This window comes from Ascidiella aspersa, chromosome 9, assembly GCF_963924565.1.
Source record: "Ascidiella aspersa chromosome 9, kaAscAspe10.2, whole genome shotgun sequence".
Lineage (NCBI taxonomy): Eukaryota > Metazoa > Chordata > Ascidiacea > Phlebobranchia > Ascidiidae > Ascidiella > Ascidiella aspersa.
The window spans coordinates 24,100,547-24,117,769 of NC_139455.1; the positions used below are offsets into that span (position 1 = coordinate 24,100,547).

Below are 17,223 nucleotides of genomic sequence, written 5' to 3' on the forward strand. Positions count from 1 at the left end.
ACTGGTGTAAGCTTTCAGTCACCAAACAAGATACACTGATATTATAAAGGAAAAAAATCAGTTTCACCAATCACACTAAAATAAATCAATCATTTGTTTGTAATCAATTATTGTTTTATAGAACTGTGTAGGCTACTATATCTGGTTGTCTGTGTTTTTTTATTTCATGCATATCAGAAAAAGTACATTTTTTGACGTTTGAGGCTTGGGTCGTGAGATGTTCATAAAACTCAGATTTGGGTCGCGCTCAAAAAAGTTTGAGAAACACTGTTCTAAGAAAACAAGTAAATTTCTCTAAAAATAGCAGGAACTGTATTTAACTAAACTTTCTAATGGTTATCCAAATTTTGGTCTAATAACCAAGACAGAATGCCCTTGAATGTTTCCATTTGATTCATTTTGTTTGTTTTAAACTGCAATTGTAATTTAAGACACAGGTTTGATTCATAGGCAAATAAAATCATTGTTTTTATGACTTGACAAAATAATTTTTTATTAATTTAACAAGTAGTTATCTAAATCGTCTTCCTTTTTGATTTCCAACAGTTAAAAATAGCGATTTGATGTTAGGATTGTGTTTAAAATTTGTTTTTGGATGATTTAACATTTTTTTATTAGTTAATCAGGGTTGATATTTTCGGTTTCAAATGGTACTAATTCCTTGGCAAATAAAGTCATTGTATTTATGACCTGAAAAATAGTATTATTTTGTTAATTTAACCTGTATTTACTTACCTTGTGATTCTCCTCGATAGCGATTCGATCTTAGAATTTGTTTTTGGATGGCTTCATATGTTTTCCATCAGTTAATCTGGGCTCATATTTTCTACTCCAAATGGTACTAATTTTTTCATAGGCAAATAAAATCATGTTTTTTTATCACATGAAAATAGTTTGATTTTGTTAGTTTAACCTGTATTTATTTAGCTTGCCATTCTCCTCGATTTAAAAATAGCGATTTGATGTTAGGATTTTGGATGGCATTTAAGGTTTGGTTATCAGCTTATTGGGGTTAATATATCTCTGTTCCAAATGGTACTAATTTTTTCATAAGCAAATAAAATAATTTATTTTCGTTGCCTAAAAATAGATTTTCGTTGCCTAAAAAATAATTTTATTCTGTTAGTTTAACCTGTATTTATTTACCTTGTTTCCCTCAAGTTAGAAATAGCAATGTTAAGTTTATTTTACGTTTCAACTAATCTGGATCGATATTTTCTGTTCAAAATTGTACTAAACCTACTAATATATTGTCGTTCTCAATACGCAGACCCACCAACTTGCAGGGCTGGTGAGTTCACTTGCTTGTACGGAAAGTGCCTTCCCATGTCTCAGGTGTGCAACGGTTGGGACAACTGTCGGGATGGCGTGGTTTCAGACGAGAAGGACTGCACAGACGCAACGTGTAGACCCGGATACGTAAGTATTGAAAATGTCATGAATTTGTGTTTTTTAAGCGGTAATGTTCAGTTTAATCTTGGTTTATAGCTATATTGGTCTTATATTTAAAACCAAATCGTCAACAGTGAAATGCAATTTGTCAACAGAGCCACTTGTGTTCCGTTTTTGTATTCAGTCTGTTATCTGGCTATTTTTTTTAATAAAATTTACGTTTTTTGGTATACTGTGCAGGCGCCAATATTTCAAGTACGTAGAGATTTTATATTGAAATCGCATAAAGAAGTCCATAGCAGTTTGTGAAAGTTTCGAATAATTCTTAAGATTAATAACTGCTTTCAGTATGTCAATATTTGAATGTGTAACAGGCGAAACATTCCAATGGTGACTCGGTAATGTGCTTCTTTTTTAGCCTTAACTTACTTTGTTTTATAGAAAGAAATATTCTATAAATTTCCATCCATTGAATCGTTATATAGATTTCTATCTATTAGATCTTCTATTGATTTATTTCTATTAATATGTTGCCTGGTGGAGTTAACTTTATTTTTATTTTGTGTGTAGTTTAAATGCAACACAACGAACGTGTGTTTATACGGCTCCTGGGTGTGCGATGGGGACAGGGATTGTGCTGATGGTAGTGACGAGGCGTCTTTCTGTGGTAAGTCAATAGCTTTACAACCTCTAAATTAATCTTTCCAGTGGGCATTTGGTAAAGTACAAATTGTTAGCACCCCTCAAAAAAAAAAATTCGGTGTCCGCACAACACATTTGTTTATTGTTGATAATTTCTCTTTAATCTGTTGGACAAATATTATAAAAAGACAATATAGTGTGGCCTTGGGTTTTGGGAAATAATAACAGCGTATTTACACTATTTACCTTCGCACAAACTTCATGTCTCTAGGAACCTCGGTCGTAACAGTAATGAGAATATCACAGCCCATACAGAAGTAGCTATTATTTTGAACGTTAATTCTGAAAATAAATAAAAATATATTCAAACGCTCCCTATTTATGTATGGGCTTTTGATATTCTAACTACGAAAATATTCCTCGTTTCGTTAAACTTAAATTCAATCCCTAGTTGATTGAATTGGTTAGGTTAGTCTGATGAAAACTTACGGTGTATTAATCAAGAAAGGTATAAATTGGGTAAAATAACAGTTCATAATGGTTGGAGGTTGTAGTAAGACGTAAAAAGAATATCAGAGCCCATACAGAAGTAGGTATCATTTTACACCTTTGATGTTGAAAATGAATAAAGATATATTCGAAACGTTCACAATGCTACCTAATTCAATATGTCCGTTAGTATTTCCACTACGTCTTTAAAAAATGTTTCTCGTTTGGTTAAACCCGAGTGTTTTTATTTACTCTTCAGCCGATCGACCTTGTGAGGATACTGAGTTCCGGTGCGGCAACAACAGGTGCATCCCGGGTAGGTGGTATTGCGACGGATATGACGACTGCAACGACGGAAGTGACGAACCTGAGCTTGGATGTACTCACGAGGATGTGACGTGTCCACCGGGAAACTTCCAGTGCGACAACGGACGGTGTATTAACGCAGACTGGGTAGGTTTTTAAGTTACTTTTCACTGTTTCTTTTGGCGAAAAGTTGATTAGGATTTATTTTGCTTTCTTAAGTTTTGAGTGAATGTATATGTTAGGCATTTGGTCAATTAAAAGTGTTTTTTTTCTGACAAAGGGGTTTGATTCGGGTCAAGTTGCCATCTATTGCCCCGAAAAAGATTACCCGAATAGGTAATTTCAACAAAGCGTCGGTGATTTTACAAAACCTTTTGTTAGCAGAAATTTGAATTTGTAATCTTTGAGTTTTTGTTTAAGCAACATTAACACAAGTTGACTGAGCTGGCTTAACTGGCATTATATTCAAGGTAATTTTGGGCCTAAGACTATGTCACTGGATTATTTCATGTTTGCATTCAGTTTATTGTCACAATTCTGAGTTTTACTTCATAGACTAGAGCTCTAGAAGTATATTTTAATTACCTTTGTAACTGCCATAAAGCAATTTGGGTTTCAGGCGCGGACTTTGGTTAGGTTCAGTGTCCTGCAGTGACTTTATGTTTATTTAAAACATTTTAACCATGCATGATTTTCCTTGATTAAAAAGCTTGATCCCAACGTGATTTGAACACACAACCTTCAGATCTGGAGTCAGACGAGCTACCGTTGCCCCACGAAGTATTTTCCTATTACGCAATGTTACGCTTGGGTCTGTCTAATTGGAAATGTATTTTTCCTAAAGAGGATATACTAATAATGCTGTTTCACCCTTAGGTCTGTAACGGCAACAATACCTTTGTGACATGCGCGATGCAATAAAGCAATTTGGGTTTCAGGCGCGGACTTTGGTCAGGTTCAGTGTCCTTCAGTTACTTTATGTTTGTTTAAAACATTTTGGCCCCGCATGAGTTTTTTGCAAAATTCCCTTGTGATATGGAGTCAGACGCGCCTACGTTGCGCCACGGAGTCTTGTTGTTTCGCCACAATCATGTTTTTTTGGCGTCAACATCACTTAATTTTAAAAAAAAACTAATAAAATCTTGACACCGATGTGATTTGAACACGCAACCTCCTGATCTGGAGTCAGACACGCTACCGTTGCGCCACGAAGTCTCGTTTTATTGTGCTTGGTTTGGTTCAATTATATATATATGCCCCCTCAGAAAAGAATATCCTTATAATGCTGTTTTACCCTTAGGTCTGTAACGGCAACAACAACTGCTTAGACGGGTCTGACGAGGATGAGAGGCACGATTGCGGATCAAGGACTTGTGATTCAGACCAGTTCACCTGCCAGGCTGATAGACCTGGATACTGGAGGTTTGTATTACGTCGTTAATGTCGAATAGCTTCCATTGTCTTCTTGGAGTACGTGAAATAGTTTTAGGGGGTCTATGAAAAAATAAACTGCTGCTAGCAGAAATAGCAATATTAATCAAAACATCTCCTCTGGTAATTGTAATTGTCAATTGTTATTCGTTAAACGTTGGTTAACAAATAAAATTACCAGAGGAACTGCTTTTAATTATATTCCATAAATTATACACTTGTATCCCTCGTAACAACGATAATGCGTCTTTGGCCAATTAAATATAATAATTAAAATTGGTTAAACTTTGTGTGCGTTTGAATGTATTCCCTGTAATACTTTGTAGCACAAAAATATTCCATAAATTTAAATCTATCATAATAAAAATATCAAAGCTCATAAAAAAGTAGGTATCATTTTGAACGTTTCGAATAACTCTTTAAAGAGTTATATGCTCCTAAATCTATCGTCATTGGTAATTTGCTTTCTAGGTGCATTCCCCTGTATTACGTGTGCGATGGTGACCCTGATTGTTCTGACGCCTCTGATGAGTTACAGGATGATTGCCCACCAGCCAGCTGCACTTCCTATGAGTTTGCCTGCGACAACGGAGTTTGTATCAACAGATACTACCAGTAAGTGGCTACTTCTAAGTATAGCGATTATATTATATAAAACTTTAAATGTACAGCTTTATGAATATGCTGTTGCTGCCAGGCTTAGCTTCAATTGTGAGATTGTTCTTCCAGCAAATTTTTTTTACTTTTTTATAGTGGCCTGACTTCTTAAGAATGTCAAAGACTGACTATTACCTTCTAAAAGAAAATAATTTTGGTTTAAACATCTTGAGTCTGTACAAATATCGTTTTTGCTAAAAAGAACACATGACATCAAATCAATAAAATAGTGCATTTAGTCTTCACACATTTATATCAATTACTTACCTGAAGTTCAAAAAAACGTGCTAAAAAGCCTTTTTATGTACAAAACAGCCTAATAAATGTTGTTGAAATGTGACATTTGTACCATGACTACTCACTTTTTTACTGCAAAACAGGTTTATTTATAGCAATTCAATTGCAAAGCAATGCAAAAAAAAAAAAAAAAATCAGGGGGAGGATAATTTCTTTTTTTCAAAAATTTTGGCCTAAATCTGAATTTTCTGAATTTTATTCCTAAATCTGAATTTTTTTTTTTTTTTGAACAACTCTAATATATATATATATATATATATTTCGCCATAAATGGCATCGTCAGTATATCTTGATTCGAATGAATGCATTCAATTCTGCTTAAACTGATTAGCAATTAAGGTCGACATTGATCTTGCAAGGGCCAAGGTGATTTCTATTATCTCATATTCTGTGCTAAATCTTCAGCATCCATAAAGTGTAATTCTCCCAGATGCGACCATAACAACGACTGTGGTGATTGGAGCGATGAGAACGCCTGTCCATCCTTCCAAACCTGCTCGTCGTACGAGTTCTTGTGCGGTAATGGCAAGTGCATCTACAGTTGGTACACGTGCGACGGGTGGGATGATTGTGGAGATGGTAGCGACGAAGGAGATATCTGTCGTGAGTCTTTGCGATCTTTTTTTCTTCTGTCATTTATAGGAATGTTGAAAGACAGTCAATATAGCAGTTTCATTTTTTTACTTAAATTAATAGAAAGACCTAAAAAATGTTAGGCCTTTCTGGTATTTTAAGATGTTATATCAACCGAAAAATTATTTTCTGGTTTTAAAAATTGCGAAACCACGAATTCACTTTTCGGTCAAAAATCGAACACAACTTTTCACTTTTACAAAGTTGCACTCAATTCAGCCGTTTTAACTTTCAATTCTCGAAATGGCGCACGTTTTGTCGAGCTGTACGGCCGACCAAACTTTGATTGTCTTAACTTGCTCTTTAAAAAGATTTTATGTTAAAAAAATGCTTTCTAAAATCGCAAAAATTTCTTTATGAAAATTACTTTCAAACTTTTTTCACATTTTTTCAACAAAATAACTTTTGCGCGAAAGTTTGCTATTTTCAAGTAAATCTTCAACATTTTTGTTTTTCAGCAACGGCCGGTACTATATTGTGTTGATTAAATATAAACTCGAAAAATTTGTTATATTCAGCGACCGATGGTCCTAGTCATATTTCTTTTAACTTAACTTTTGTTATATTCAGCGACCACTAGTCATAGACATATTTTTAAAACTTAAGTTTTCGTGATATTTAGAGACTGTTGGTCCTAGTCATATTTCTTTTAACTTAACTTTTTGCTATATTCAGCGACCGCTGGTCCTATATACTTGTATTTTTTATAACTTAACTTTTTATATATACTTGTATTTTTTACTCGAACAATCTGTTATATTCAGCGACCTCTGCTCCTTATTTTTTCTTAACTAACAAAACTTTTTGTTATTATGCAGCGACCGCCGGTCCTACTTGCGGTGCGGGCAAGTTCACTTGCGACAACGGCCAGTGCATTGACGAGGGTATGGTGTGCGATCGCGAGCCCGATTGTGACGACATAAGTGACGAGGAGCGGTGTGGAATAAACGAGTGTGCCAACATTCAGTCGAACCAGTGCGGACAGATCTGTGTTGACACACCTACAAGTTACTACTGTGACTGCGATCCAGGTATGTACCAGTTTATGAGGGTGTTTTTGTAAAATTGTTTGGGGTAGTCTTGGATGCTTGTTTCGTGGTTTTGCTGTTTTTGGGTGTTTTTCCATGTTATTTTCGGGAGTTAAAAACTTTTTCGTCCTTTAATTCAAGATTAGCTGCTTTTTGGTGCATTTTTACGACATTTTGTGGCACATTTTCTAGTTTAGGCTGCGAAACTTGTACATGCATACAGCTTTTGTACTTTAATTGTTAATTTGGCCAATTGTTTTGCTTTAAAAAAACAAGACAGCAAATAGAGCATTGCCAGCATTTTTCGGTTGAATTTCTGTTAAAAAACAATCTCTGCCGAGTTTTCGAAAAAAATCTAAAAAAATGAAAATTCCAATCTGGAAAACATTAAGGCACTTCAGACGTACAAGTTAGTAACGTTTTATAACGAAGTTATTTAAATGACGATTTTTTTTAATTTCTTGAATTTCTTAACGACAGGCTACAAACTGCTTGACGACGGGAAGGCTTGTGACGACATAAACGAGTGCACGGAGACGCCGTGGGTGTGCTCGCAGCTTTGTGACAACATAGAGGGGTCTTACTACTGCAAGTGTGGCAACGGATACCTGAGGGAACCCGACGGAAAGACTTGCAGACAGAACTCGGGAGTGGAACCCTATCTGCTGTTCAGTAACAGGTTAGGAATTCACTCGTACTCGTTAAACCAGGGGTTCTTAACCTTTTTTTGTATATTTTACCCTTTTAACAAAGATGAATATCAGATTTACCCCCAATATATAAAATGGTTCTATTTTTTTTTAAAACGAGTAGCAAATTATATCAGTTATGATGTAACAATGAAGTTACTAAAAGATAAGGATGTTTCCAATTAACTAAAATAGCCATCATCGCGAAAAATAATGTTACCGACACTAGATGATAAAGAATTAATAGGCTACTATAGGCTAACTTGAATTAGCAGTTAATCTGAACTAGGAAAGTAGGCCACCAATACCTATGGCTTGCACACTTTTTCTGTCCTGTTTGATGTGGATATTTTGATTGATAGCTCATTTACCCCCTAAAACGAGAAAATTACAAATTACAATTACCCCAGGTTAAGAAAGGCTGCGTTAAACAGTAGGTTAGGAATGCGACCAGGGTTTGTATTTTTTCGATAAATACGAACGTTTTTAGTTCTGTGGTTTCAAATGGGAAACGCTTGTGCGCTATTATTTTACAAAAGAAAAACATTTTGTATTTTTTTTAATTTTAAGATTTTATACATTCGTAAATTTCTGGATACAATTGTGTATGTGACACGTTGTAGAACCCTACTTGCTGTTCAGCCATTGATCAGCAAATTTAACAAGTTTTTACGGCTTGTTTCTGCGAACTCGAATTTCGTGTACTCTCGTTAAAACGTTCTCCTTAGTATATGCTTTTTTTAGATAAAGATGTTATAAATATGCGACAAGGGCTTTTACTCAATATGACGAAGATTTTGGTTAAAAAAACAGATTTTCGACAAACTCGAATTTCGTGTACTCTTGTGATAAAGTTGCCACTTATATTCTCCAGCGTAACTTGTTACACAATTATTTATAGATACTACATCCGCACGATCACCACGGATGGAAGAAATTACGAACTTGTTTCGCAAGGATTCGATACAATCGTCGCTCTCGACTATCATTATGGGTGAGTCAGTACTTTTGCGTGGTAATGAAGTGTTTGTCATCTTACAATGTATACAGATTGGTTATTAAATCACCAGTATATGAAGTTTTAGCAGTGGTGTACTTCCTGCCATGTTCAAATAAATATATATTTATTGAAAACATCATGTTTATAAGCCTGTTCGTATTTTAAAACAAAACAACAAAATGTTAGTTAATTATGCCAGCGCTTCTTAACCGGTGGGCCATGGAACATGCTTCGCGGGCAAGTTAATAACATAATACATTTGTTTTCTACTTTGACGTACGGCCAATCTAATTCACTGCACAGTTATTTAACAACAAAGTAACTAATGTGGCCAATGTAATACAAGCTGCAAGTATATCTAGAGAACTAATGGACTAACCGAACAATTCACTCGCTAAGTGCGACTAGACGTCCACAGGTGCGCCGTTAAGTGAAAAGATTAAGAAACATTAAGCCTTAAGGGTATCATATCTTCCTTAAGCCTTAAGGTATCGACTTAAGCCTTAAGGTATCATATCTCCAAATTAAGTTGAAAGATTGAGGTCAATCTCAGTATTGACATGTAATGAATACGCCATCTTAAATACAATCCTACCGATTTTCAGCAGCTTATCACGAATACCTTTTCAGCAGCTTATCACGAATACCATTAAAAAACATTAAATCCTCCAACGATAACTAATAAATAAAATTGTTCAGTGATAAGCGAATGTACTGGACCGACGTGACGAAGGGAATCATCGAGAGCATGAACTTTGATGGAAGTGATAGAAAAGTTGTGCTCAACAGAGAAGTTCCCAATGTTGAGGGGCTGGCGGTTGAGTGGGTTACGAGGAAACTTTACTGGGTGAGCTACACTTGTTGCAGTGTTCTAAAAACTTTGACTTAAGTTCACTTAAGTAACTGATTTCAAATGACTTGACTTGACCTAAAAAGTCCTTTCGGCAAATGACTTGTAAAAAAGTCCTTTCGGCAAATGACTTGTAAAAAAGTCCTTTCGGCAAATGACTTGTAAAAAAATCCTTTCGGCAAATGACTTGTAAAAAAGTCCTTTCGGTAAATGACTTGTAACAAAGTCCTTTCGGCAAATGCCTTGTGAAAAAGTCCTTTCGGCAAATGACTTGTAAAAAAGTCCTTTCGGCAAATGACTTGTAAAAAAGTCGTTTCGGCAAATAACTTGTAAAAAAGTCCTTTCGGCAAATGACTTACTATATTCTATTTCTGCCATCATAACCAAGTATTTCTCTTGATAATCGTTATTGTGAGGTACTAACTAGTTTTTAATAACGGTTAATAGTTTTTTTACAGTACAACAGGGTGTATGTTTCTATAAGCTCAGCGCATTGCGTGGAATGGGGTGTATAAGTTCTACAGTAAATGTAAAAGTGAGTACTGTTCCAAAAAAGGTTGACAAGTACTGGTCTAATGGCATTCACGCGTTATAAAAGGCCATTTAAACTTGCTTTAATACCATGTTTAAAACTGATATTTTGCGCAGGTTGATGCCGACCTTGACGCCTTGTTCGTGTCGGAGTTGAACGGAACGAGTCTCAAGACTTTGGTGAACAAGTGCGTTGATGAGAACAGGACTTACTGCTTTGATCAACCAAGGGCTGTGGTGGTTCATCCTAAACGCGGGTGGGTAATTTTAGTTTACTTTAAGGCTATAAATGTAGGGAGTTCTAACTCGTAAGGTGTATATAGTTTCGTACTTTGTAATCTCCTTTGACCAGTTATAAATCATGTTAACATTGACAACATACTCTTGTGAAAATTGATATTTGATGTTTTACACATTTATTCTAATTGCAATGCTACGTTACTTTGTGTGCAGTAAAGTCTGAATTTTTGACTGTATAGGAAACTGCTAAATTATTGATAAGTTTGAATGTAAGGTGTAAAAAATACCATATCATCGTAAGTTTAAAGTAAAACAAAAAATCTACTGCTCTTAAAACTTAATCAATCAACATCAACAGACCCCGTGTAAAGCAAATTATAAAATTCCTGTTAAACTTGATACTAGAGATATTTCAATTTAACGTCTCAAGTTAACCAGAACACACATACTTGTCTTACAGCTTGGTCTTCTGGACAGACTGGGGGGCGAGCCCTTACATCGGCCAGGCAGGCCTCAACGGCGCCCAAACCAAGGCCCTCGTTACCGAGCGGATCAGCTGGCCTAACGCCCTTGCTATTGATTACGTCACAGAGAGATTATACTGGGGAGACGCGCACGTCGATTCTATTGAGTGAGTGACGGTGTTTGTTTTTAGTTTCCAGTGAATTTGAAATAAAGGCATGTACTTATGTGATCGACGTGGTTTGAAGGCTCTTGTCTTAGGTTGATTTACACAAAAGGACCCTGTGTATCTATTGGAAGGTTAAAATTTAAGACAGCAATATTCAGCAGTACTGTAGGTGTTTTACAATTACGAACGTTTTTGTTTTCTGTGATTTTTGTGAAAGCCTTTTTCAAGGACGCAATACTCTACTTTTTCTCGCCTTCATTTATTTTTTTATTTAACTGAAATCATTCTGAAATATTCATCTGGAATTACCCATCTAGATTAAAAAATAAAACTTCCTTTTCGAAACAGCAAATTACATGAGCTTGTATTTTATCTTTAAACATAGAAGGGCGCTGTCTACCAATTTATTTAAAACCTGCTTTAAAATTTTAGTAAACACAACATTGGTATGATGTTTTAGATTTTTGAAACTTGAAAATAGTACTTTAATTTTAATTCAAAAAAATATTAGCAAAATTTAGCCTTCATCATGACATAGTCACAGCACATAACTACCCAAATTAAGAGAATACTATAAGAATCGCCGTGATGTTTTAGATTTTCAAACCTTGACGGAAGCAACAGAATGCGAGTTCACATAGATGGCCACGCTCCCCCTCATCCCTTCTCAATCACATTCTTTGAGAGTTACATGTACTGGACCGACTGGAACACTCTATCACTATTTAAGGTAATGCAGCCCTCAAACAACAGTAAAATATTTTTGTTATTAAGTTATTTAAAAAAAATAAAAAAACACCAAACACTTGTTTTGGCAATGAAAATGATAAACGTAGCGTAATCTCCAGACGTGATAACGATAAACTTTTATCTGAGATGACAATCATTTTGTTGTAATATTTTATTAATTGTTGGTATTTCAACAAATCTAAAAACTATGCCCAACGAATTTATTTTGGGGCTATTTCACTAATAGGACAATTGGAGGCAATTGGAACAAATATTTTAAAACATTTTCAAAGGTGGATTGGTACAGATTCTTTTGTCGCACATATCTCTCTTTTTGGTTCAAAACAAATTTACAAAACTATAAGCTTAGGGGTTAAAACGACCCACCTAAACTCCACCCAGTATTGTATGTGTGTTAAACCCCTTACCATGGCAGGCGCATGCGTTGGACGGCTCAAACTTCGAGACCCTGGTCAACACAACTCATCGAACGTACGACGTTCACGTGGTGCATCCCTATAGACAGGATACTACGCGTAAGTTGTTATACAAGCCTGTTTACATGTTGTATTTAATCGGTCGATTCTCATTAATAATCATGAAGTGAACTGCTTTTTAAACATAAATGCCTCATATAAAAGTGTTCAGCCATATTTGTTGTCTGTTAAAATTATGATTGAACGATGTGTAATCTGGATTAGCGTACCTTAAATGATTTGCTATATCACTAAAGAGATATGTTTGTCTTGTTTTTTTTTAAACGTTACGCAAAGATAAACTGAAATTGAATGTAAATTTGAATAGGATTCGCAATTTACAACTTACCATGAACTACACCATAGCTTTTGACTGATAGTTTCACTCTATACTAATACGCAGTGTTAGATGACAAATATTTGTTTCAGAATATTATCAAATAGTTTTTGTTTTTTTCTAAAGTTGTTCTCAAAACTTGTAAACCAGTTTCGGCTCATTTAATCATTAAGTTCACACCTCAGTGTGTACAGTCACTAACCCTTGTGCTATGTTTTTAATACCGTACTGACAGTATAAATGTGTCATCTCATTAAGCATAAATCGTGTGCTGTATTTATTCACTAACCGTTGTACCATGTTTATAGTGCTTACTATACGAAGGTCTTAGTAAACCTCATATGTTGTATTAAGTGCCTAATCCCTGTGCGGTCGACAACGGCGGTTGTTCCCACTTGTGTGTCATACAACCGGGTGGAACACAAAGAGAATGTGTTTGCCCCGATCACTTCACGTCCATCCACGTCGGACTCACTGACAGGTCAGGGAAAAACTATTGATAAAAAAGTTAAAAATAATTGGACTGTATCCAAATGGGAAATAGTGCCAAATTTTAATACGGGAAATACCCGCAAATGCAGCCGCTAGTTATACCCCAGAATACTAATCAATTAGTATTCCATGGTTATACCGAGATCTGCAATGTTTTAAAACAAATTGGCTTATTTTGAATTTAGGCATATAAAAAACAAACACGGGATAATTACCTTTATTCAACTAAGTTTACAATATGCAAAGCTTGGAAATATATAATTTAATTAACTTTTTTTTTAAATTAGTTTATTCGATTTATTTCTACGTTCGATCGAATAAACCATGATAAATTTATTAAGCCATTTGCAGTTTCACTGTATGAGAACTTGTCCTTAGAATGCTTTATCCTTAAGATAAGTATTTTGTCCTTTTTGCAACGACAAACCAACCATAATTATCTATTTATTTACAACACAATCATTACTGAAGTCTTGAACGATTTGAGATGGTCAACAAAAATACAAAATTGTCTTTAAATCGTCCATTTGTTAGACTTGTGGGAACGGATTGTTTTGGTTAGACTAGCGGGCATCTTAAAGTAACGTGTTAAAATGTGTATTTATTACAATCGTTTTAAAGAAAACATATAATACATCATTCGTTGTTAGTTAAAAGACAGATGATTTGTTGATTGATGACTACTTTAGCAGAGTTTTACGCAGAATGAAAACGCTGTTCAACACGGAAACTGATTTAATTTACCAAAACCTTGTTTGCTAAAATTTGTCCAAGTAATTCAAAGAACGAATCTACGTTTACGTTTTAGTATGTGCAGAAGTTTTCCTACATATCAAAGTATCTATGGAATGCCTTGACAGAGCTGCTGGTTTATGTTTCAGGTGCGTACCAACTTGTACATCAGCCCAGTACAGATGTGATTCCACTGAGAAGTGCATTCCAATCTACTGGCAATGCGATGGTGTTGAGGATTGTGAGGATGGAAGCGATGAACCAGACACTTGTCGTGAGTTGGTTCAACTGTTCAAGTTTAATAGAAAAAAAACGTGTATTACAGAAATACACGTTTGAACCATCAGTTGTTAACGCAATAAAAATGAATAATAGCATTTTTATTTTTGGCATATTGACTGAAGGCTGTCGTTTGACATAGGATTATTATCAAAGCAACACAGAAGTTGGTACATTTTTTTTAAATATGTGGAAAATGAGTGAAAAAAAATTCTAAACGTTTTCAAAATGCAACCTACTTCGTAAGGGCTTTCTGTATGGGGCTTACTATTCATTGTACGTCTAACTACAGCCTCCAGGGATTCTTAAAAAAAAACACAAACGTTTTTGTAAATATTACATTATTACTAAATTATGGTGCAAATTCGGAGACTTTATCGACCCTCTGGTTGGGAAAACCACTGCATCATCGGATTATTAGGCCTGCTAATTAATCTTTTTTTTTTCTTTTTAATTAAATGCCCAATTCTTTTCCAGCGCCCCGTCATTGTGACGTTGGAATGCTGCAGTGCCTCAACTACGAGTGCGTTCCACCGATGTACAGGTGTGATGGTGACAACGACTGTGAGGACGGAAGCGACGAAAGAAACTGCGGTAAGTTTTTTTTTGCATGCATGGGTTGTATCAAAACTTTAGTGTTGTATTGTGGGGCATTATGGTTGAAATTTGTACTGATTGTCATTTATTTTGGAGATGTTTTTACTTAAAGGTAACACTAAGCACTGTAGGAAACATCCAAATTGTACGCGGTTAGAAAATGTTTAGTATTTACTAAATTCTGGAAGCAACATGCTGCCATTGGTCCTAGGTTTGAACCAACTTGGATTGGGATTTGAACACTTTGGGCGTTCTGGCGGTTGATTTGTTGCTAGATTTTAACTAAGCTTGTTTCTTTAATAAAGTAGACAGGCAATAAAATGGTAAAATAACTACCTCTTCCTTATTCTGTTATACTGTTGTCAACTTTTATGTTCGCGTTGTTCTCTTATAGTTAAACAATAAATTTCGACAGCTTTTAAACTTGTATCTGAGGGATTTTAAAAGTGAGGTTACCAGTTGTTGAAATTTTTCAAGCATCGGCTGCGTCCGTTGATTTAAAAAAAATCAATTTGTAAAAAACTATCGCCCAGTCAATATTGTGACGGATTACTTTTGTTCGCCTTATAAACAATATTATGAAATGTAATTGTTTTTATAGACACGTATCCATGCCTGGACATGCAATTCAAGTGCGACAACAACAAGTGTATTGGCAACGGCAGGCTTTGTGACGGAATAGACAATTGCGGTGATGGTAGCGACGAAGAAACACAGATGTGCCAGTAAGTTGACATTCCATGTGATACGGCCTCGGGTTTACAGTTCTTTATGAATTCTTATTGTTGTAATGTATAGCATTGAGTGCGGGCGCATGTGCGGCAAATGTTTTTAAATAAATTCTGCGCTTAACAGAATTAAAACGCTATTCTTCTGAGCAATTGTTTTTAAATACTTATTTTTTTTACACTGTTCGAAAAAGTGTCGTGAAAAATAAGCTGAAGAAAATCACGTGTTTGATTTTTTGATTTTTTGTGTCCAAGACCAGACCGGTAACGTTCCAAAGCATCCAAAATCAGCGCGATCGCGTCATTACGTATTTATACGCCTAATTTTTGAACACATATAATTTTGGGAGATGCATATTTTAAAATACTTTCACTATCACGTTTGACAGGGCGCGAACATGTCCCCCCCTCTACTTCCAATGCAACAACGGAAACTGCATCCCCAGGAACTGGTTTTGTGACTTGGACGACGACTGCGGCGATAAATCCGATGAGCCGGGCGACGAATGCCGTGAGTTGTTGTTTGTCATTTAAAGACAAATAATTAAAAAAAACATGTGTGGATTTAAATTAAGCTTTAAAAAACATGATTTTTTGTTTATATCGTGCAGGTACCATTTTTTTCTAAACCTTCCATTTTTTTTGCTTTCTTGTACCAACACAAGTCGGAATAGGATTTAGTTGTTTATTCTCCATATTGGAAGATCCATTTATAAACACTAAAACAAAACACTAAATACTGCATAGAATTGCATTATAAACTATTATAAAAAACTGTAAGAAAAAGAAATACGTTAAACAGATATATGTATATATTTGTGTTTCAGGAGCTAAAACTTGCAACGAAGCAACCGAATTTTCGTGCGAAACAAACTACAGGTAAGTTCAAGCGTACAGGCCGCACAAAATGCAAGAATAAATTGTCGTTCGTCTTGCTTCAAGCAAATTAAAATGATACTTAAAATTTTTATGATAGACAATCTTCTATCACGTAAAACATTTTTTTTATATCACTATTTGTTTGTTTCATGTAGCCTGTACAACAAAAACACTTTTAACTTACCTTTTGAAAAATTAATCGTATATTTTTAGCAAACGTTAATTACAGTTTTCAAGCATCACCTTTTAAAACATACATCATACATTTGTATGAAGCGCGGTTTTTCTAAAGCTTGTGGAGAATTTAATACAATTTATCTTTATATATTCCCACCTAGATTCCTCTATTTAGAATTAAACAAATACGGCCATTTATAAAGATCATACATTTAGCAAACGTTAATTACAGTTTCCAAGTATCCCATTTTGAAACATACGTCATACATTTGGTAAACGTTAAATCATTTTCTAAGCAGAGCTATACAAATATGAATGTTTTTTAGCACGACCTATACAAACTGTGAATTATTGTAGATGTGTTCCGACTTGGGCACTTTGCGATGGAAACGACGATTGCTACGATAACAGCGATGAGAAATCATGTGAGGAACTAACTTGTCACCCGTAAGTTGTTGATAATGTTAAATATTGTTTGTAACAAGCAGAACCAACGCTTTTAACATTGATATAAAACAATTGGAGAAATTGTATCGTTAATACCCTATTAAAAATATTTGTAATTGACCTGAATTGTATTGACTTCGGTCCATTTGGCTATTATTGCAGCAATTATAACTAACGAATAAACATGATTAGAATAACAAAATTATATAGTATAACAAGCTTGTTTCAAACAGTAAAGGTTGTGACTTAAAAGGTCGTATTGTCTAATCAATGGAGATTTAGAAACATTTTGTATTAGCTTGCAAAGTATCTCCGTTTGATTCGTCTTCATATTTCAAATAGTACGGTATCTCAAATCAATGATAAAACATTATGAATAGTTTATATTATAAAATAGGGGTCTTTGAGTTTACATAAACCCCTGTAAAAAGTCGTAATGTTTTTATAAAAAATGCCTATTGATAGCAAATATTCGTAGACTAAAATACTTATAAGTTCTGTTTCAATATTACGTAATATTTTTGATCAAACTCT

At 34.8% G+C, this 17,223-nt stretch overlaps 1 protein-coding gene across 1 annotated transcript in view; it reads left to right on the plus strand.

Moving 5' to 3' along the window:
- Positions 1 to 17,223, plus strand: part of LOC146133736 (low-density lipoprotein receptor-related protein 2-like) — a 114,737-nt gene that overhangs the window by 83,657 nt on the left and 13,857 nt on the right. Inside the window, exons 61-81 of the mRNA XM_083397838.1 lie at positions 1,271 to 1,419; positions 1,963 to 2,048; positions 2,763 to 2,976; positions 4,130 to 4,251; positions 4,732 to 4,875; positions 5,645 to 5,817; positions 6,666 to 6,878; positions 7,356 to 7,554; positions 8,466 to 8,558; positions 9,264 to 9,411; positions 10,063 to 10,202; positions 10,646 to 10,816; positions 11,414 to 11,546; positions 11,982 to 12,081; positions 12,713 to 12,839; positions 13,711 to 13,856; positions 14,339 to 14,455; positions 15,060 to 15,183; positions 15,576 to 15,697; positions 16,014 to 16,065; positions 16,600 to 16,689. Of these exons, the coding sequence (XP_083253964.1) occupies positions 1,271 to 1,419; positions 1,963 to 2,048; positions 2,763 to 2,976; positions 4,130 to 4,251; positions 4,732 to 4,875; positions 5,645 to 5,817; positions 6,666 to 6,878; positions 7,356 to 7,554; positions 8,466 to 8,558; positions 9,264 to 9,411; positions 10,063 to 10,202; positions 10,646 to 10,816; positions 11,414 to 11,546; positions 11,982 to 12,081; positions 12,713 to 12,839; positions 13,711 to 13,856; positions 14,339 to 14,455; positions 15,060 to 15,183; positions 15,576 to 15,697; positions 16,014 to 16,065; positions 16,600 to 16,689 (2,863 nt within the window). The remainder of the gene's footprint in view (positions 1 to 1,270; positions 1,420 to 1,962; positions 2,049 to 2,762; positions 2,977 to 4,129; positions 4,252 to 4,731; positions 4,876 to 5,644; positions 5,818 to 6,665; positions 6,879 to 7,355; positions 7,555 to 8,465; positions 8,559 to 9,263; positions 9,412 to 10,062; positions 10,203 to 10,645; positions 10,817 to 11,413; positions 11,547 to 11,981; positions 12,082 to 12,712; positions 12,840 to 13,710; positions 13,857 to 14,338; positions 14,456 to 15,059; positions 15,184 to 15,575; positions 15,698 to 16,013; positions 16,066 to 16,599; positions 16,690 to 17,223) is intronic.